At 49.1% G+C, this 22,743-nt stretch overlaps 1 protein-coding gene across 1 annotated transcript in view; it reads right to left on the bottom strand.

The window, feature by feature from the left end:
- si:ch211-234p6.5 (pleckstrin homology domain-containing family A member 7) overlaps positions 1 to 18,526 on the bottom strand; it is a 32,293-nt gene extending 13,767 nt beyond the window's left edge. Inside the window, exons 1-12 of the mRNA XM_056301662.1 lie at positions 18,234 to 18,526; positions 14,148 to 14,277; positions 13,271 to 13,340; positions 12,957 to 13,055; positions 12,155 to 12,227; positions 11,527 to 11,627; positions 11,324 to 11,439; positions 10,197 to 10,391; positions 7,661 to 7,973; positions 6,012 to 6,071; positions 4,721 to 4,870; positions 1,255 to 1,314 (exon numbers count right to left, since the gene is read on the bottom strand). Coding sequence (XP_056157637.1) covers positions 1,255 to 1,314; positions 4,721 to 4,870; positions 6,012 to 6,071; positions 7,661 to 7,973; positions 10,197 to 10,391; positions 11,324 to 11,439; positions 11,527 to 11,627; positions 12,155 to 12,227; positions 12,957 to 13,055; positions 13,271 to 13,339 — 1,236 coding nt within the window. The 5' untranslated portion in view covers position 13,340; positions 14,148 to 14,277; positions 18,234 to 18,526. The remainder of the gene's footprint in view (positions 1 to 1,254; positions 1,315 to 4,720; positions 4,871 to 6,011; positions 6,072 to 7,660; positions 7,974 to 10,196; positions 10,392 to 11,323; positions 11,440 to 11,526; positions 11,628 to 12,154; positions 12,228 to 12,956; positions 13,056 to 13,270; positions 13,341 to 14,147; positions 14,278 to 18,233) is intronic.
- Positions 18,527 to 22,743: the final 4,217 nt, after the last annotated feature.

Raw genomic sequence — 22,743 nt, 5'->3', positions numbered from 1 at the left:
CTTGTGCATCCCCAGTGGCTGGGTTATTACAATAATAACAAATAAACAAAAAATAAACAAAAGGGATAATAATCATCATCATCAGCCACTTCTCCGGGGTCGGGTCACGGTGGCAGCATGCTAAGTAGGGCACTCCAGATGTTCCTCTCCCCAGCAACGCCCTCCAGCTCCTCCTGGGGGATCCCAAGGCATTCCCAGGCCAGATTGGACATGTAGTGCCTCCAGCAAGTTCTGGGTCTACCCCAGGACTCCTTCCAGTTGGACATGCCCAGAAAACCTCCAAAGGAAGGCGCCCAGGAAGCATCCTAATCAGATGCCCGATCTACCTCAACCGGCTCCTTTCGACACGAAGGAGCAGCAGCTCTACTCCGAGTTCCCTCTGGATGTCAGAGCTCCTCACCCTATCTCTAAGGCTGAGCCCAGACACCCAACGGAGGAAACTCATTTCAGCGGCTTCTATCTGCGATCTCACCCTTTCGGTCACTACCCAAAGCTCATGACCACAGGTGAGGGTTGGAACGAAGATTGACTGGTGAACTGAGAGCTTTGCCTTCCGGCTCAGCTCCCTCTTCACCACAACGGTCCGGTACAACGTCCGCATTACTGCTGGTGCTGCACCAATCTACCTGTCAATCTCCCGCTCCATCCTACCCTCACTCATGAACAAGACCCCGAGATACTTGAATTCCTTCACTTGAGGCAACAACTCATCCCCAACCCGGAGAAGGCAATCCACCATTTTCCGGTGGAGAACCATGGCCTCAGACTTGGAGGTGCTGACTCTCATCCCGGCCATTTCACACTCAGCTGCAAACTGCCCCAGTGTGCACTGGAGGTCACGTTCTGAAGAAGCCAACAAAACCACATCATCTGCAAAGAGTAGAGATGCAATTCTGAGGTTCCCAAAACGGACAAACCCCTCACCTTGGCTGCACCTTGAGATCCCGTCCAGGAATATCACAAACAGAATCGGAGACAAGGGACAACCTTGGCGGAGTCCGACACCCAATGAAAACATGTTTGACTTTGTGCTGAGAATGGTCCTTTTTCAAGGCCAACAAAAGGGATAATTTACATTTTAATTTTGAAGAAAACATTACCTATCGCATAACGATATTTTCCCACAAATGGATATAGTCGTTTATAAGAGAATTAGTCATCTAGAAAGACACTTTCAACAAACAGCAAAAATAATAATAATAATAATTAAAAAAAAGAATTGGTAAAGGCCATAAAGAAGGTGTGAAAACTCACATCGGCGTCGCTCTCCAGAGGTCTGATTGGTGGGGTGTCTCTGGGGTCTGGCTTCGGAGGCTGAAAAGCATGACCTTCGTTATTTCACTGCAGAAAGTTGTTTTACAATTTCCAAACGTTTTCCCCGTTTTTCTCAGTTTTACATATCGTGTGTGTGTGTGTGTGTTTGTGTGCATGTGTGTGTGTGCATGTGTGTGCGTGAGATTGCCGGTTGTTTCGCAGCATAAGCTTCAGTGTTCTCAGTAAAACTGCCATACATACATACACAGGCTGCTTCAGCAAATCCACTTATTATGAAATGAGCTCAGCTTTGAACGGTGGAATATCTGACCATTTCACTTCATAACAAGGATCAGGTGTATTTCAGCACACAGCAGCGACAGCTATCCAGACATATTTGCAGTGTTGTCCTCTCACATTAAGACTGAACATTTAGGCAGAACATTTAAAAACAAGTACTAAATACTTCTGGACAAAACAGTGACAGAACGCAGCACAGACCACATCCATAATTTGTAAAATCACTGACGCAGCGTTAGTGAACAGGGACGGTACAGCTCTGACACGTACAGACACATGTTCAACATTGCACAAGAATACCACAAAGCAATTTACTGTGACGGAAGTGCTGTTGTTCTGTGACTGCTACTCATAATCAATGTTACTGTGAAATTACGTTGATCATTAAAAACGAAAAAAGCCGTACCGTTAATTCAACACTAACATCTTAAAAGTCTTTGTTACACAATAAGACACAGCGCCACAACTGACAGGTTTTAGAATACAACAACAACAGCGACATAACGTCACACATTTCTGACGACACACAAACGCCACATCTCTGAACAGACGCAGAGCAGATGTGTGTTGAAGGCCGTAACACACCACCAATGTCGGGCCGTCGGTGAGCATCTGTGGCTCCAGTTTTTGCGGTCTGTGGCTCTAGTTTTTGCGGTCTGTGGCTCTAGTTTTTGCGGTCTGTGGCTCCAGTTTTTGCGGTCTGTGGCTCTAGTTTTTGCGGTCTTTGGCTCTAGTTTTTGCGGTCTGTGGCTCCAGTTTTTGCGGTCTGTGGCTCTAGTTTTTGCGGTCTGTGGCTCCAGTTTTTGCGGTCTGTGGCTCTAGTTTTTGCGGTCTGTGGCTCTAGTTTTTGCGGTCTGTGGCTCCAGTTTTTGCGGTCTGTGGCTCTAGTTTTTGCGGTCTGTGGCTCCAGTTTTGCGGTCTGTGGCTCTAGTTTTTGCGGTCTGTGGCTCTAGTTTTTGCGGTCTGTGGCTCCAGTTTTTGCGGTCTGTGGCTCTAGTTTTTGCGGTCTTTGGCTCCAGTTTTTGCGGTCTGTGGCTCCAGTTTTTGCGGTCTGTGGCTCTAGTTTTTGCGGTCTGTGGCTCCAGTTTTTGCGGTCTGTGGCTCTAGTTTTTGCGGTCTGTGGCTCCAGTTTTTGCAGTCTATGGCGGTCTGTGGCTCCAGTTTTTGCGGTCTGTGGCGGTCTGTGGCTCCAGTTTTTGCGGTCTGTGGCGGTCTGTGGCTCTAGTTTTTGCGGTCTGTGGCCCTAGTTTTTGCGGTCTGTGGCTCCAGTTTTTGCGGTCTGTGGCTCCAGTTTTTGCGGTCTGTGGCTCTAGTTTTTGCGGTCTGTGGCTCCAGTTTTTGCGGTCTGTGGCGGTCTGTGGCTCCAGTTTTTGCGGTCTGTGGCTCTAGTTTTTGCGGTCTGTGGCTCCAGTTTTTGCGGTCTGTGGCTCTAGTTTTTGCGGCGTGTCCCGCACCGTTGGCACTAGTCGGCCCCCTGTCGGCAGCTTTTCGGGCCGATTCAGCACGTTGAATTGGCGGCGGAGCCCGTCGGTGAGAGAGATCACTCTGATTGGCTGTTTAGCTTAGCGAATCAGTGCACGAGAAACGAAACGGAAGTTACGAAAGCAAGCAAACGACGAAGTCAAGGGCCCACATACGGAAGGCTCTTCTCGTTTTTCGCTTTCGTCTCACCTGAACATTTCACGAAGCTAATGTGCCCCTTCCGTTCTTCTTCCACAACCAAAACACCGAGGGCTGACATCGCCAGCGCCATTTGCAACTTTTCCTCAGTCGTATTCTGGATGAGAAGCAGCTATGTTACGACACCGTCTGTACTGAGCGAGAGCTGAGTGAAAACGGTGAGCAGACGTCGCTTTGTTTACGGTTTGTATATCCGCAGTTCTGTCTTCCGGTTGATTTTTTTTAATGACGAATACAGACTACCGCCACCTGCTGGTATGGAGAGTTATTTCCTCTCACGCAGGCGCAGAACGTACATGCTAGTTGGCCGTTGGCTGTAGTCTTTGCGGTGTGTTCAAGTGCTACTTTTTGGCCCAGATGCAGGCGACGTGAGGCGACGCAACAGGCGGCCTTCGTCGCTGCTAGTTCTCTGATGTCGGTTTGGTGTGACAGTCAGACACACGCAGCACAGTGAGACAGGCTGTACCAGACAGCCAGACACACGCAGCACAGTGAGACAGGCTGTACCAGACAGTCAGACACACGCAGGACGGTGAGACAGGCTGTACCAGACAGTCAGACACACACAACAAAGTGAGACAGGCTTTACCAGACAGTCAGACACACACACAACACAGTGAGACAGGCTGTACCAGACAGTCAGACACACGCAGGACGGTGAGACAGGCTGTACCAGACAGTCAGACAGACGCAGGATGGTGAGACAGGCTGTACCAGACAGTCAGACACACGCAGGACGGTGAGACAGGCTGTACCAGACAGTCAGACACACACACAGCACAGTGAGACAGGCTGTACCAGACAGTCAGACACACACAGCACAGTGAGACAGGCTGTACCAGACAGTAAGACACACACAGCACAGTGAGACAGGCGGTACCAGACAGTCAGACACACACACAGCACAGTGAGACAGGCTGTACCAGACAGTCAGACACACGCAGGACGGTGAGACAGGCTGTACCAGACAGTCAGACACACACACAGCACAGTGAGACAGGCTGTACCAGACAGTCAGACACACACAGCACAGTGAGACAGGCTGTACCAGACAGTAAGACACACACAGCACAGTGAGACAGGCGGTACCAGACAGTCAGACACACACACAGCACAGTGAGACAGGTGGTACCAGACAGTCAGATACACACACACAGCACAGTGAGACAGGCGGTACCAGACAGTGAGACATACACACACACAGCACAGTGAGACAGGCGGTACCAGACAGTGAGACATACACACAGCACATTGAGACAGGCTGTACCAGACAGTAAGACACACACAGCACAGTGAGACAGGCTGTACCAGACAGTCAGACACACACACAGCACAGTGAGACAGGTGGTACTAGACAGTCAGACACACACACACACAGCACAGTGAGACAGGCGGTACCAGACAGTGAGACATACACACACAGCACAGTGAGACAGGCGGTACCAGACAGTGAGACATACACACAGCACATTGAGACAGGCTGTACCAGAGCTGCCGGTAGCACACAGACAGACAAATGGCTGCGATGGTGGTGGTGGTGGTGATGGTGGTGGTGTGGGGGGTGAGGCGCGTGGGGGGCTCTTGTTGATGGGGGCAAAGGGGGCAGTAAGTCTGTGTTTGCCCCTGTGGAGTAGCTCTGAAGAGAGAGACAGGATGGAGATGATACCAAGTGAGAATGCAACAATAAACTGGACCGTCCGGGAGACTTCTTCTAATTAATGACATATATAAATACTACTGAAACTACAAGTGATACCATAACTATTGTAATATTACTGCTACTAGTACTACTACTACTACTACTACTACTAGTACTTGAAGTAAAAGACCTCATTTGTATTGCTTACTCTGAAAGTTTATTTAGCTAGCAGGTCTTTGTTGTCAGACACACTGAAAAGAGACGAGACGAAACTTCATAGAAAGAAACAGGAAGACCCGAAACGTCACGAGAAAGAAGTATTTAAAAACAGATGGACGAAAACATAGCAAGATAGATAGAGAGACAGACAGACAGAGACAATTATGCAGAAGATAGACACAGGATAGACAGACAAAAGATAGACAGACAGATAGATAGATAGACAAAAAGATAGAAAATATACATAGATAGATAAACAGACAAAAAGACAGACAGATAGATAAATAGATCGATAGATAGACATAGATAGACACAGACAAAAAGACAGACAGATAGATAGATATAGATACAGACAAAAGATAGACAGACAGATAGATAGATAGACAAAAAGATAGAAAAATATACATAGATAGATAAACAGACAAAAAGACAGACAGATAGATAAATAGATCGATAGATAGACATAGATAGACACAGACAAAAAGACAGACAGATAGATGGATAGATCGATAGACAGATAAAAAGACAGACAGACAGATAGATATAGATACAGACAAAAAGACAGACAGACAGATAGATAGACAAAAAGATAGAAAAATATACATAGATAGATAGATACAGACAAAAAGATAGACAGACAGACAGACAGACAGACAGACAGACAGATAGACAGATAGATAGATAGATAGATAGATAGATAGATAGATAGATAGATAGATAGATAGATAGATAGATACAGACAAAAAGACAGACAGACAGACAGACAGATAGATGGATAGATCGATCGATCGATAGATACAGACAAAAAGACAGACAGATAGATAGATAGATAGATAGATAGATAGATACTATGACAATAAAGTATCTTATCTAATAGATAGATAGATATAGATATAGCTATAGACAGATACTATGTTACCTTTCCCAGAGGTCTTCGTCCACCTGCCATATGATGGACGGAGCCATAAGTAGGCACTGGCTGTGAAAAACAGAATAAGGTTTATTTGTATTTAAATTTAACAAGTAAATATGTAAGTAAAGTTTACATATTTGGCCCTTTTCAGACAGTCACAAAGTGCCTCACAATGACAGAAAAGGAAAAATAATAATAATGACAAACAAATGAATGAATTAATGAATGAATGAATGGAGATTTAAGCGATAAACAGATTACATAAGGCCAGATTAAACAGGTTAAATCTGTCTAGAGTCAACAGGCCCCAAGTCGAGGGGGGAGACCTTCCTCAGCTTGGGGGTAACTAGTGTGAAAGTCCGACCCCCTCAGTGTGGAGCCTGGTACGAGGTACAGAAAACACACCAGAGGACCTCAGGGACCTGGAGGTCATGTAGGGGCAAATTAGATCAGTGATGTCGGAGGGTGCCTGACCACGCAAGGCTCTATGGGTAACCACTAAAACCTTAAATGTGACCCTTAAATCTGACTTGGGAGAGAGAGCCCTCCTCTGTTGCTCTCCCTGAGGTTTCTTCCTATTTTTTCTCCCTGTTAAAGGGTTTTTTTTTTTTTTTAGGGAGTTGTTCCTTATCCGATGAGAGGGTCTAAGGACAGGATGTTGTGTTACTGTTAAGCCCACTGAGGCAAATTTGTAATTTGTGATATTGGGCTATACAAATAACATTGATTTGATTTGATTTGAAGCCGGTGTGAGGACACCAGGATGGGAGTAATGTGAGCGCATCGCTCGCTCTGGTCAGGAGTCTTGCAGCAGCATTGTGACTCTAATCGAATCTGAAAAACGTGGTCTTCAATGTTGACTGATGTTCTACCCGGTAACATTTACACCATCAGTGCCGAGTGATTCCTGTTCCTTCACCCAGTAGGACAGGTGCATGAGGAACGTGTCACATGACAGGAATGACACATGAAGGTCAAGGTGGACCTGGACCTGGACCTGGACCTGGCCGTAGGAGTTTATGATGCAGAAGGGTTACAAATATATGTTCAAAGAACTGAGAATTGTAAGTGTTTAAATTACAATGAGTCATACGATTTATCTTTATTTAATGTAGACAACAAACTATTCATATGGCATCTTTAATACTGTATCACCATATAAAAAATAAAGCACCAAAAAAACAAAGATAAAGCTAAAATGATAAAAGGGCAAATTGAAAATTTGAAAAAATAAATGGACGGATATAGTCGGCTTACAAAGATGCCAGTGTAAAAATAAGTTTTTAAGTGTTTGTAATTTTTTTTGTCGTTTGCATATATAATTTTGCAAATAATATTTGACCCCCTCTGGTGTGGGAGGATGGCGGCGCAAACTCACGTTTGCAGCGAACTCACGTTTGCAGCGGCTTCACCCAGTACTGACTACGCAGGGTCTTTGTCCACGTCCACGTCTAAGTTTGTGTCATTAACTGTTTGTGTTTTCCCTTTTTTTTTTTGGCTTTGTTCTCTGTTTTTGTATGTTTTTGGCGGTGTCGTTTTTGGAAATTTTGGATGTGTTTTTATCTTTTGTGTACGCAAGTACATGATAGAAATGACAATAAATGGTTCCTGATTCCTGATGAGGAGCATTACAATGAATACAAAAACCCTCTAACCTTGCTTATGTTTTGCCATCTCTCCATGCCCGGGGTGGCTTTGAACTCCAGTTTGGGCGACGCCGGGCCATAGCACAGCGTCTGCGGCATCATCACAGGGTCATCCTGGGGTCGGATGTCAACCCTCCCCACTGGTGTGTGAGGTCGTGACCCCAGCTGGCCTCGCGGGGTCAAAGATCCCGCAGCGGTGAACTCTATGTGCTTGGACGGGGTGTTGCGCCCAGAGGTGTAGTGGTGGTAGTCCTCCTCCAGGTGTGGACCACAGCCCCGTCTCCTGTCGAACTCCGGTGGACTCGGTGTGCTCGGCGAGGGGCTGTGAACGTAGCAGGATGCTAAGGTTGTGACCTTTCTCAGGGGGTTTCACCCAAAATGAACCCCTCTATTCACATTCTTCATTATTTGAATAATAAATAATCATTACATTTATATCGCTCTTAATCTAGACACGTAAAGCGCTTCACATTGAAGGGGACAACTCACCTCAACCACCACCAATGTGCAGCACCACCTGGGTGATGCACGGCAGCCATTTTGCACCAGAACGCTCACCACACATCAGCTTGAGGTGGAGAGGGACGAACCATTGAGCCAATTACATGGGGGGGATGATTAGGTGGCCAGACGGAGAGAACCAGGTTGGGAATTTTGCCAGGACACCGGGGACCCCCTACTCTTTGTGATAAGTGCCGCGGGATCTTTAATGACCACAGTGAGTCAGGACCTCGGTTTAACGTCTCATCCGAAGGACGGCATCTCCTACAGCACAGCGTCCCCGTCACTGCGGTATTGGGATTTGATATTGGTTGTTTTTATTAGGACCAGAGGGAAGACTGCCCCCTACTGGCCCACCAACACCACCTCCGGCAGCAACTCAGTTTTTCCCAGGAGGTCTCCCACCCGAGTACTAGCCAAGCCCACACCTGCTTAGCTTCCGTCGTTTGGCAGAGCCATGGCGCATGTTGGTATGGCTGCCGGCAAATATTTATTATATATATTCATTACTTAAAAGCTGATTGACATTGTTGTACATTACTAACCAGTTACATAGATGGAGACTGTCATTATTATTAGCATGATAGTGCTAGCTTTGCTTTTCTCCGTATTGATATTCTCTCGAAAAATTGGACATAGCAAATTCCATTCAGAATTTCAAAAGATCTACTCCTTTAGGACATGTGCAGATGCAGTCGACATTTTCCCCCCTTTTTCTCCCCAATTGTACCCGGCCAATTGCCCCACTCTTCCGAGCCATCCGGGTCACTGCTCCACCCCCTCTACCGATCCGGGGAGGGCTGCAGACTACCACATGCCTCCTCCGATACATGTGGAGTCGCCAGCTGCTTCTTTTCACCTGACAGTGAGGAGTTTTACCAGCTTCCCACCCGCAGACACGGCCAATTGTGTCCGTAGGGATGCCTGACCAAGCCGGAGGTAACACGGGGATTCGAACCAGCGATCCCCGTGTTGGTAGGCAACAGAATAGACCACTACGCTACCCGGATGCGATATTTAACTTTTTATGATTAACATTTCTCCCTTGAAATGAATGGTGGTGTGTTTGCAATCTCCAGATGAGACGGTGGCGACACATGCTGAGGTCAGAGTTCAATTGATAACGCTGATTTAAGCTCACCGCAACCACCTTACTACAGCTACAACACGTTTTCTCCTGGAAATGTATTTTCCAGCTGAACGCTATCTCTTACTGTCTGCAGTATTGCCCGGCGTTTCGGTGGTTTGCCAGTTCACACTGGCTCACACACATGCACACACAAAACCACAGGACCGGAATATTGTCCAAGAAGTCCACATGTGGCTCTCTCTCCGTGTTGAGGTGTGCAATAAGAGGATGTTTGCAGGCACTGGGTTGATTGTTTTCTCATTATGGACGTGCCTCATTAGGACTCTGCTTGAGTTACCGTTACGCTGCTGTGGGTCGCACACTGTGCCATAACTGGCAATGAGTCTTAGTCTATTTCTGGTTTTTACGCTGTATTTCATTTGACCTTTATGTATTCTTATTATATGCTGCTAAGTGTGGTACACGTGTCGTTTGCCTCACAGCATGTGCCACAAAGCTTATTTCCACGTGAGTGGAGAATAAACAAGGCTCAGCGTTTTCGGATCTTACCGATTTTCACCGAAAAATACCCAGATTTTTTTTAAAAGGAGCAGACCGGTTTAAACTGATTTTCACCCGGATTTTATGTTTCCGCAGATCCAAAAGTTGTTCCTGTTCGTGTGAGGTTATTTAACAGTGTCCTCTTGTGGCAACGTTCGGCATGCTGGATGGCTTCGAAAAATAAAAACCGAAAACGCTGAGCCTTGAGAGTAAAGTATCCTCATCTTCATCAAGTTAAAGTGTTTTTTTTGCCCAACAGCCTTTGGTTCTCTCTCTCTCTCTCTCTCTCTCTCTCTCTCTCTCTCTCTCTCTCTCTCTCTCTCTCTCTCTCTCTCTCTCTCTCTCTGTCTCTCTCTCTCTCTCTCTCTCTCTCTCACACACACACACACACAGGTCTGAAGAAGCTCGGTGTACCTGCGATGAAGAATCCGTCGGCTCCTCTGCTCCACCCCTGCCCTCCCCCCTGTGAGATGACTTGGTTCGCTCAGAGTCCTGCTGACGTGCCTGTGGCGTTGGGAGAGACCATCTTCCACAGAGGGGGAGCGGGGGAGCACCACCGACTCGCTGCTGCTGCCTATCTGAGTGAAGTCTTGATAGCTCGAGCAACGCCTGAACGGGACAGAGATGGAACGATTAACAGAAATTAAACAAAACAGAAAAAAGTGGGGGAAAAAGGCACCCAAATCCGTCATGTTCCTCGCCCCATAGACAGAATGCTCTCCCCTCCCCAACCACCTGACAACATCACAAATGTCGAGTCATTTAGAAGAGGCCTAAAAATACAAACCACCTTTTAAGAACAAGCTTCCTTTGTGACCATCTCCAACCTCTGATGGATAGTTCTGTTTTTATTTTCTTTGTACAAACTGGGTCTTATTCTCTCTCTCTTTTTTTTTTTTTGCCATCGCGGTTATCGGTTATAAGGTTATTTCACTGTCCGGCTTCATTTTGTAGATTTTGGACACAGGACCACCGCTGGACTCAGCTTCACAACACTACAACACAGTCTGACTGAGACACAGGGGATTTAGTTTAAAGGACAGGTTTGGGCGTCCAGGTAGCGTAGCAGTCTATTCCGTTGCCTACCAACACGGGGATCGCTGGTTCGAATCCCTGTGTTACCTCCGGCTTGGTCGGGCATCCCTACAGACAGTTGGCATTCTTAGGGTCTGCCATAAGACCCTCAGAGAATATTCTGCCTGTTGACATTTTGCTGGTTGTGTAAAAGCAGTAAAAGAGCAGCCATACGGATTAAACAAGTTAGCTAACACTACCTGGTGGAAAAGTGAAAGTTAGGACAGTTTAACGGTTATCTTGAAGTTAGGAGAGTTTATTTAAGAGTTTGAGAAGTTAAGGATGCTTGTGTAATATGCCTTTCCTATCTTAAGTTAGGATAGGAACATTGACTTGGGAACTGTTCATCTGTAAAGGCATTTTCTCTAAATCAGGTCCTAACCCTAATTCCATGGTAACCAAATGGTTAAGATGGGATCTGCAAGTTAGGAAGTTTCTGTAATATGGCCCCAGGTCTCCATTGTTACCTGCTGATGCTGTCTGGCTCCATGGCAGCCGACTGGCTGAGGGCTCGGACCCAACCCAACATGTCCTCCTGAGTGTCGGCGCTAAAGAAGTAGGAGCGCATCCCCTGGTGCACCACCTGAGTTCAGAGACAACAGTCAGGATGACCCCACCGTTCACCTCACAAACGGCCAAATCGCTGAGCGCGTGACTCGACCATACACACCTTGAAGGTGTACTTCCTGTTCTTGCATTCCCGTGGTGAGCAGAACAGGATGTGGTAGCTCGGCAGCGGTATGCTGCCCAGCACCGATTCTTCTCTGCTGTCTGACCGGGAGACACGGAGGAGCAGATTTGAATATACTCCGTCCAGGCCAGTCTCACTGACAAAATATTTGTGTATAACATACCTGGAATTCCCAAAGTATGTCGACTGCCAACGTATCGACGAATGGGGAGGTGATTGAGCACATCCACTCAGATCTACTTTAAACCTGATATACACTCAATATGTATTAAAACATTTAACAGCCGACCTCCTAGTTCCTTACCCTGACCTTAACCACACCAAGCCCAAACCTGAACTCAACCATCTCTAATCTAATAGTACTAAAGTGGATGGTCTGAGTGGACGTCCTTAACAACATCCTCATTCATCGACACCTTGAAATGCTTCATAAGCACATGACAAAATATGATTTGATATGTTCCCATGCAGTGTCGCGAGGCCAGACATACCATATATACGAGTGTACACACGTGTATTTTTAGGAACTGCAAACACATTGTATGTGAACGTTTTGTCCGAGACAGGGTTGACCAATTTGCTGTGCGATGACTTGACTCATGTTTACCTTTGTAGTAGAACAGACAGTAATCTGACAGGACAAACCATCTCCTCTTCCACAGCTTCAACCCAGAGCTGTCCTAAAGGAATAATGGAAGAGAATTAACGGTGATCAGTGCTAATTGCCAAAGGTGTACATCAGATTCTGTTATTACTACTACTCTTAACTGTAATGTATTATAATGGTTATTAAATTGAAAACAATTTTTATTTTTGTGGTACGTTTTGAAAATTTGCAGAGTAAGTGTATGAATAAAAAAATAGGTAACCATTAAACCATAAAAGAGAGACATTTTAAAAGAAACCATAAAATGGGGGGCGTCCGAGTAGTGCAGCGGTCTGTTCCGTTGCACTACCAACACAGGGATCAGCGGCGGTTCCAATCCCCGTGTTACCGCTGGCTTGGTCGGGCTTCCCCCTACAGACACGACTGGCCGTGTCCGCGGGTGGGAAGCCAGATGTGGGTATGTGTCCTGGTCGCTGCACTAGTGCCTCCTCCGGCTATTCGGGGGGGGGAATAGCGTGCTCCTCCCATGCGCTACGTCCCCCTGGTGAAACTCCTCACTGTCAGGTGAAAAGAAGCGGCTGGCGACGCCACATGTATCGGAGGAGGCATGTGGTAGTCTGCAGCACCTCCCCGGATCGGCAGAGCGGGTGAAGCAGCGACCGGCATGGCTCGGAAGAGTGGGGTAATTGGCTAAGTACAATGGGGGAGAAAAAGGGGGGGGGAAAATCCCCCCCCCAACCCAAAAAAAAAAACACCCATAAAAGAAAACACTAAAAGACAGGGTTGTTGGTTGGAACGGTACCTTCTTATTGAGCCATCCTCTGATGACCACGGCACAGTTGGGGTCCCTCTTGGCGGACCTCCACCGTTTGCCAAACGTCTGCAGTTTGTCCCTGCCGCCCTGGTGCAGGATAAGGACATCATTGTTATAGAACGATGCAGATACCTCCCACAGCCCCCCTCCCTTTACAAAACATGCAGCATCGCCATCCGTGAACGTGCACAGCGTTGCATTTGTGCGTGAGCAGTCTTACAAAAAATGCACCCTACAAGCCAAACACGTGTCTGCGTTCATGATAAAACACAACAAGGCAGCCATGCGAGCCAAAGACAAACTTTTTTCACAGGGAAGGAAGAAACGGTGACCACGCTGGACGCTTGGCTTACTCTGTCCTGTTCCTCCATTCTGGAAACGGAAACAGAAAAAACACTGACATTATTAACAATACCACCACTATTAACAATAACGCCAACAATGATAATAATCATAATAATACCATTAATGATGATGATGATGATGACGATGATGATAACATTATGATAATCAAACAACAAATGATAAATGAAGGCGTTCGTGGAGTAAAAGAGCAGGAAAGACGACAGGAGATGTTTGACCAGATTAGTGCGAATGAATGTTCAAAGCTTTGATAGACTTTTCGTCCTGTAGTCATCTGCGATAACATCAGCCCACATCCAAACCCCGGAGACCTCTTGGATCAGAACCACGGAGCACCCCCTCGCCCGTCATCAACCTTACGTTCAGACCGATAGCAGTCTTTCCTGAGGCCGCATCCAAAGTACAGTATCAGTTAGGGGACGATCTTAGAAGCCACTTGTCCACCCTTACTGTTAATTGAGAAACGGTCGAAGTTCATTCTGGAGGGTCCAGACGGCTACCATAACTACAAAGTACACTCAGTTGCTTGAGTTCTTTAAAAAAAAAATCAATTAAAGTTACTAGAGTCAATAACATCAGGTAAAAGATGTGATTCACCAATTAAATCTGCTACATCGTCACGTGCTGAGCCAACACAAGAAGCTACGAGAGCCGAGGACAAACAAGTCCACAAAAAGGAGCGCAATCCCACAAGTCTTCCAGCGAGTTTCGATGAGCTGCGGCGGACCTGAGCCGAGGACAACGCCACGCTTCACGAAGCCCAACCTCCTGAACACAAACAAACAAAACAAACAAACAAAAACAGACGATACAGACCCGTTCCTCTACGCCGCTTCAAAACATTATTCGTATTATTCCCATCAACGCTGGATTGTCCCGGCATGCACACACAGCGGAGGTGTCCCAGACACGTCCCTGTATAGCCGAAGGAATTTCCTCCTGTCAGCTGGTAGAGGAGAGAGAGCGAGAGGGAGAGAGAGGGCGATAGCAAGAGAGAGAGAGAGAGAGAGAGAGGGAGAGAGAGGTCGATAGCAAGAGAGAGAGAGAGAGAGAGAGAGAGGGAGAGAGAGGGAGAGAGAGGGAGAGAGAGGGCGATAGCAAGAGAGAGAGAGAGAGAGAGAGGGTGAGAGAGGGAGAGAGAGAGGGTGATAGCAAGAGAGAGAGAGAGATAGCAAGTGGGGGGGGGGGGCATGGTGTTGTGCGGTACAGCTCTCTACTCCGGGCCATAATGGGCCATCCCGCCTCCCTGCATGGAAAGTGACAGGTGACAGCTGCGTCGCCGTGGTACCAGGGAGGGCCCTGGGAGTGTGCGAAAACCAATCTGGCGGCGGGGCACGGCCTGGTATGAAAGACATGCTCAGGAATGAGTCCCCACCGCTACCCCTCCCCTGCCCTCCCCCCCCCTCCCCCCTCAAAGTGCAGGCTGTGGACTGGATCGCCGAGGACGGGGGAACCGGACCGGAAGAATGCGGTTTTTTAGGAGAGGTCGGCTCGGCATGTTGCAGAGCAAATGTTGTCAGGGAGGAGTGGAATGCAATGTGTCGGATGTTTCTGGTGGGATTTCCTTCCCCCCCCCCCCGGTGGCGTTATGTTCGCCATGTCACGTATGTCTGTCACGTTAGCGGTCGTGGGAAAGGACTGCGAGATACGTAGCCCGGTCAAAGCCGTGCGGTCCAGCTGTGGTCCGCGGAGAGCCGTGTGCACGCAGGTTTTCCCTCCTACCGAGCGTGATTTCACTAAATCTTAGGGCCGTGTACTGGCGAGAACCTGGCGATACGATACGTGTCGCGATACGGGGGTGGCGACTCAACATATCGCGATGTACTGCGGTTTCCTAGGCCCGTGATCTTTGTGCTGACGCGACTTCCTGTCTCGGTTTACGCCGTTGGGTTGCAGCGGAGGAGTCGAATGGCTGAGGGCAGATTACAACCCTGTTATCTGGCGGTCGTGGGGTTACACGCGACGCAACATGTTTGTCACCAACCTTTACATGTAAACAATTAAAACTCGATATAGTGGTTTTGAGAACCGACACAGTATCACAAAAGATACTATCGTGGTACTCGAGTGCGTCGATACTTTCTCACACCCCCACTACATTACACACTTTCAGTCAGAAAGAGGAGGCTTACTGAAGTCAGCTGGTGCAGTGTGGGGTTGGAAAGAAAACCACACACATGGCTCCTCCATGGGCACATGACTGCACGCCAGTGAATTAAAGCTGCAGTCCTGAAGATTTGCATCCAAGCAAATGTCCCTTCTGGTGCTTTTTATCGAGGGTGTGTTTAAGTCAACAGCTGATCCACAAATATCCAAATCATGAACCCTTCCAACACAGCGGCTTGTTCATCCCTTGTGCTTTGTTTGGGGCAAGACGACCTGTTTGAAATAACAACTATAAACCTTCAGTCCTGTTAACGTGATTAATAACTGAGACAGAGATCTGAAGTACTGAGGACTGTAAAATACATCCGACAGTTGTACTGCTGTACAATTTGAAGGTGTTCTTGGGCCAGTGTGATGGAAACAGTACATCCAAACAGGACACGAGGGTTAATAACTGGTTGGACTTTGCCAGCAGAAATGATACAGCGTGGCCGTGCGGGTGGCGTGGCGGTCTATTCTGTTGCCTACCAACACGGGGGTCGTCGGTTCGAATCCCCGTGTTACCTCCGGCCTGGTCGGGCGTCCCTACAGACGCAACTGGCCGTGTCTGCGGGTGGGAAGCCGAATGTGGGTATGTGTCCTGGTGGCCACACTAGCGCCTCCTCTGGTCGGTCGGGGCGCCTGTTCGGGGGGGGGGGGATTGGGGGAATAGCGTGATCCTCCCACGTGCTACGTCCCCCTGGTGAAACTCCTCACTGTCAGGTGAAAAGAAGCGTCTGGCGACTCCACATGTATGGGAGGAGGCATGTGGTAGTCTGCAGCCCTCCCCGGATCGGCAGAGGGGGTGGAGCAGCGACCGGGATGGCTCGGAAGAGCGGGGCAATTGGCCGGATACAATCGGGGAGAAAAAGGGAAAAAAAAATGAGACAACGTACATCTTCATCACAGCAGCCAAATATTGAAGAAGAAGGCGGTTTTGAAGAACAAGCAAAATTGTGTGGAGCAGATATGAAGGAACAAGCTGGTGGAAGACCTTCACCAGCAGACTTCAACAAGTAAAACTCAGGTCATCACTGCAACTACACCAAGGTGTCCATACTTCACAGGTCTGCAGGCCTGACTGCCTGTAGCCTTCACCGGTCGGCTGAACAGCCGTGGAGTTCTTCCTCATTTGAATCGATGGTCTCGGGATAGTGGGGGGGGGGGGGCATTGCTGTGCATTGTGCGGAACGTAATCGTGTTTGTAAACCCAACTGGGACCAAATTGTGATTTAGAGCCATACAGATTAATCTGACTGGTCTTGAATTGACGTGAATGGACATCTTTTAAGGGAAAAACCAACTTCCATCCCCACTGCACAGCCACTGTGGGGGGGGGGGGGGGATCTCAACCACATGCAACAACCCAGGACGGGAGGGAAGGTTCATGGGAAAGATCTGAAAAAGAGCCAAACGCACTCGTGGGTGACTCGGCCACTTTTCTGTGATTAAAACAACCAATCTTTTCCGCTATCGACAACAACCACCCCTGTTAGAGAGACACAAGACAAAAAAGCAAGAAACAACAAGCGAGCCTTTGTTGGAGGGCGCAGCACAGACTTGCCACTTCATAGCGGACGGGGGCATTGTGGGTGTTGGGAAATATTTGGAAAATCTCCTTCTTAATCGGCGAGGGGCACTTGCCCGGGGAGGAGAGGAGCTGAAATGCTAAAGAGCCGCGGAGGGGAGGGGGGGGGGGGGGAAACAAGCGGCGGGTTTGTGCCGCCACACAGAGCAGGCTTTATGGCGCCCGAGTGCTCTGGAGCATCATGTGAAGGTCGACACAGGGCACGTTGAATATCAGAGCATCTCCCCTCGCCACCCGGACCTCGGGGACGGCAAGGAAAACATTTGCATGTCTCCTACGTCCGCGCATCTCCAGAAAAGTCAACACAATCACGGCCGCACATCTAAGCTCGAGCGAGTTGGAGGTCGTGACGCGGGCCGCCCTCTCGCCCAATCGCAGATCGCCTTCGGGTGGAATAATTCACACCACGGAGCGGGTTCGATATCTATACAAAAAGCCGAAGGTGAGCGAAGAAGGCTTTTGAGACGGCGGGGGTCACGTTAGGCCCGACCGTTCGGCGTCCAGGAGCGCTTTGCTGCCCTGCCACCCCTGACACACAACCCAGATACCTTCCCCTTTACACTCGTGGGAAACCCGAGTGAGGAGAATGGATGGGGAGTTCAAGTAAATCAACATCCGACCCCCGGTAACACACAACTAGAAGAAAGTAGAGCAGGAAAGGGGGCGTCGGACCATCTCTAGGGTTTGTCTATCAAGGGAAAACGAAAAGTAAAATGAAGAAGGCATCGTAAACTTACATACAGGTGAATCGTGGTAACGTGGCGTCGATGGAGCAACCAAAACCTGTCCGTCTCGCTAAAGAAGAAGACGGGGGATTATCGGAGGGAAGCATGATGAATTTTGATCCGGGTGAAACATGTTGAGGTGGCATTGATTCATTTACAAAACTTATGCAGCTATCGGAATGATCAAAAGGAATCGTGTGAGAAGGCAGGATGAAACTTCCGTGCAGGATGACGGCGGCGTCTGGCAGGAAAGGTCGTCCCGGATCATTACTGGGAAGGAGGCACATCAGAGGGCTCGGCGGTGCGCTATCTATCTATCTATCTATCTATCTATCTATCTATCTATCTATCTATATATCTGTCTGTCTGTCTGTCTGTCTGTCTCTCTCTCTCTCTCTATCGGTGCCCGGGTGGATGGATAAACAAGGTGCCATATTGTCGTACCTGAGTCTTTGCGCCTGCCTGCTGGCTGCTCCGGCCTCTATCACTTGGCCCAGATCCTCAGAGCATCTCCACAGGCCTGCTGCCGTCCATGCACTTCTGTTGCTCTCCCTCTCTCCCGTTAATACCCCTCTCCTCCTTTATCACTCCGTCTCCCTCTCTCCCTCTTTCTCCGTCTCCTTCTCTCTGGTGGTTGGTTTGCTGATCGACCCACGCCGCCTGTTGACATTCAGTCCGTCGTTCTTCCTCCAACACAGGGAACTCTCTGTGTGGCCCCTCGTCCTCTCTCATCCTCCCTTCATCAGCCCCTCCCTTCCTCTCTCTCTCTCTCGCTCTCTCGCTGAGCGTGGGATTGTGATTCGGGAATTTGTAGAAAAGAAAGAAAGACGGAATAAAAAAGAAAAAACAGCTGTTCTCTCCTCCTATTCTTCTCTTCTCCTCCCTCTGTGTTTGGGTCCAGACTGGTGCCATTGAGAGATTTAGATGCCAGTCTGGTTTGGTTTTTTTTATTCAGAATGCCGAGAATAAACAAAGGACTACCACATTGGAGATAATGGAGAGCTGTAGGAGGTCAATGTTCAGCTGATTGACACGCGGCCAAACTGTACAGCACAGCTCATTTGTTGTGATGGGAAAATGAAATGCTGGAAATGTGTCTTGCAGTCGAAACCAACCAGCAGCACGGAGACGACTTGGGATTTGTCACTTAAATGGCTTCTAATGTCCCCCCCAATTTGACCTTTTTATCAAAATCATTTGTCATGGGGCGTCCGGGTAGCGTAGCGGTCTATTCCGTTGCCTACCAACACGCGGATCGCCGGTTCGAATCCCCGTGTTACCTCCGGCTTGGTCGTGTGTCCCTACAGACACAGGCCGTGTCTGTGGGTGGGAAGCCGGATGTGGGTACGTGTCCTGGTCGCTGCACTAGCGCCTCCTCTGGTCGGTCGGGGCACCTGTTTGGGGGTGTGGGGGGGCTGGGGGGGGACAGCGTGATCCTCCCATGTGCTATGTCCCCCTGGCGAAACTCCTCACTGTCGGAGGAGGCATGTGGTAGTCTGCAGCCCTCCCCGGATCAGCAGAGGGGGTGGGTGGAGCACCGACCGGGACAGCTCAGAAGAGTGGGGTAATTGGCCAAGTACAACTGGGGAGAAAAAAAAAAGGGGGGGGGATCATTTGTCATTAAAGTTATATAACCAGATTACCAGAACCCCGATCCCATGACACATCTGGTCTCAGACCACCAGATCATGATGAGACAGATATAATGTCCGGCTCTTTCACCGTCAAAAGGAGCCAAGTAGCAGACCGATACCTCGGTGACAGACTCGTTTTCCGGATCTTCTGGATGATAAGCACCAACCATCTGTCAAACCCTCACTCAACAATCAGTTGAAAGGAAAGGTGAAGCCCTTCTCCTCCTAATTTGCTCCATTTACAGTCACTTAAAACGTGCACCTGTCTTTAAGGATTTACTGCAGCCAGAACTTTCGCAGCACCGTCTGTCCACCGCCAACCACCAGCCGGTCGGTTGGCGGTGCCTTAAAGGCAAGACGGACAGCAGCATTCCTGGTTATGAATTAATGAACGAGTATAGCCCGTATCTCCACTGAGACAGGGAGCAAAGGACCCACAAGAAAAAAGGAGAGCGGAGCACTACAGACGCCTCGGGAGACTTCTCGTTATTCTTGTGGAAGAGAAGCGTTCGCCAGGTATCGTTCGCGCAATGGGAGCGAAGAAGAGAGGAGAAGTCACGTCTAAAATGACCCCCTATTGAATTCCTGCCTGGCTGCCCGCCGCTAATTCTTGACCGTTCTCGTACCGCGGAGTAGCGAGGGTAGAAAATCCCCGGTGATGCATCCGGAAGTCCTACGATTCCTCACAAGCCCGGGAACTTCGGGGGTCTGAAGGATTCCTCCGGCGCAGCCTCCATCAGCGAATCCAGCAATCTGGACACCCGAGCGCACCGTAAAGAGCTCGCAACCCCCCTGCACAGATGCCTTATAATTAGTGTCTCACGCGTCCGGGGGTCATTTCCTTTTGACCGCGGGGTCGTGACCTCGGATGTTTAGGGTGAGCAGTTCTCACATGGGGGGTAATCGGTCTGCTCCCAGACATTTATGACCTCTGTTTTGCGGCCTAACGCTAGCAGTTCAAACACAGCCAGGCCGCCCGGTGACGGACAGCTGCACGGCCACTTAGCAACTCCGGCTCCTGTCTGCAAACCCCCCCACAGGTCCGTCACAACAGAAAAGGGTGGAGAAAAGAAAGCACGCCTAGGGATCGTGGTAGATGGAGTTTTATTTAAATGATGGACCAAAATCCCTGTAGTAATCGTTCATCCATCCAGCCGCCCATCCAAATTCGGGTCACGGGGATGCTGGAGCCCATCCTAGCAGTCATTGATTGGCAGGCAGGGAGGCACCCTGGACAGGCTGCCAGGCCATCACAGCGCCCCCCCCCCCACACACACACATTCACACCTAGGGACAGTGTAGTACGGCCGAGTCACCTGACCTACATGTCTTTGGACTGTGAGAGGAAACCGGAGCACCCACGCAGACACGGGGAGGACATGCAAACTCCACACAGAGGACGACCCGCGACGACCCCCAAGGTTGGACTACCCCTGGGCTCGAACCCGGGAACCTCTTGCTGTGAGGCGACCGCGCTAACCGCCGTGCCGCCCCCTGTAGTAATCAACGTGTCCAATAAACAGCCACGTGTCCTGTCCCGAGTGTCTCTGATCGACACATCGATGGCGGACTAATCGTGGGTCGCCCTCGCCATGACCTCGAGATAAACGCCGGTAGATCTAACAGCAACATGGCTCATGTGTTATGTCGGGCCTATCGTACATCATGTGTTAGACGTTATCATAATAATGAATGAATAATTATCAACCCACAGTGATTCATCACTGTTACCGGGGATGAGCGGCATCACACCAATGCGGTCACATACACACCAGTAAAAGGGGGGGTGGGGGGGGTCTGTGTGTGTGTGTCTTAATCCACACGAGACACCTTTCAATGAAACGATAACCCATCGGATGACAAATGACAGATGAAACTGGAGGTCTGTGGTCGTCCGACGCTGATAATGTGAACGTAACTCAGCCAAAGCCGCGGCGTAAACAGGCCGTTTCACTCGGCATCGGAAAGGCCCGAGAAGAAAACGAGTGGCAGCCAAGTTGGAAGTCCTCACGTTACCATGGAGACACTCATCCCCACATGTTATTGACAACTGTGTTACGGGCAGTAAGAGGGCGATTATTCATCTGTGTGAAGGGGCCCTTTTTAACACAGGCTGTTCGTTACAAACACCAAAACCTCCAGCAGATGGCGCCACTTTGCTATGTTGCGGACTCGTTTTTTGTCCAACAAAACCTCATCGCCTGGCTACAAATGAAACACCAACGAGGAAGAGAGCTCGTTTCTCTGGGCGCGTATCTGAACACAGATTTACCACTTCCGGCTGCTACCGTTAGGGGTCGCCAAAGCGGACGAGCCGTTTCCATCGCTTCCTGTCCTCTGCATCCTCCTCCGTCACACCAGCCACCTGCATGTCCATGGGGGGTGGAAGTAACAGAAATTACTCCACATAAATGGAGGCGAGAAAAGTGCACGTGAATTTGATAAATGACCAATTTATCAAATCGCTTGATGATTTATCGCTCCCATCTTTTCATTTCGTCCATCCATGTCATCCTGGTTACTTCCGCCCCTCACAGCTGGAGACGCCACATGTATGGGAGGAGGCATGTGGTAGTCTGCAGCCCTGCCCGGATGGGCAGAGGGGGTGGGGTGGGGTAATTGGCCGGATACAATTGTGGAGTGGGGGGGGGGGTAGGGAAGTGACTACAACAGTGTCTTGGATTCATTCAAAGGAGACTCGTTTTTCACAGCTCTGCTTAAAACAACAAACAAACAAACAAGGAGCCCTCATGGAGTCTCACCGGCTCCTGTTGCGTTTTTATTCCTAGTGTGTGTGTGCGTGCATGTGTGCGTGCATGTGTGTGTGCGTGTGTGTGTGTTCACTCACGTGCCTGAACTATTGGGTTCGCTAGAATGGGAGAGGGGAGGCGGACAAAGGCCACGACCACATCAGCCTGCCCTGTTTAACGGCGTCAGAAGGTTTGCCAGTACGCAACAGTACGTCACTATCTGACGTCATTCAACGCCAAAACGTCAAACCGCCCGTAGAAAATGTGGGACCGCTGAACTCACGGGGCCACACGGTCAACCCTGAACGCACGGATAGCGCCACCTCGCGGTCGTCACAAGATGACGTCTCTAGGGGCCGACCTCCCTCCCTCCGCATCGTTACCCGGGCCCAGGCGGCCTGTTTAAGGGTCAGGTCCGCAGAGTCCTTGAGAACAGTGTTTCTCGACCCAGTCCTCAAGGACCCCCTATCCTGCAGATTGTCTTTGCAATATGTACCTGTTTGTAGTTATTCAACCAATCAGCAATGAATTATGTCAGACGTTGCACACCTTGCATAACTAAGTGCTGTG

The sequence above is a fragment of the Lampris incognitus genome, assembly GCF_029633865.1.
Source record: "Lampris incognitus isolate fLamInc1 chromosome 17 unlocalized genomic scaffold, fLamInc1.hap2 SUPER_17_unloc_1, whole genome shotgun sequence".
Lineage (NCBI taxonomy): Eukaryota > Metazoa > Chordata > Actinopteri > Lampriformes > Lampridae > Lampris > Lampris incognitus.
The sequence above is the reverse complement of the archived record's forward strand: the minus strand, read 5'-3'. Positions and strand labels throughout refer to the sequence as shown.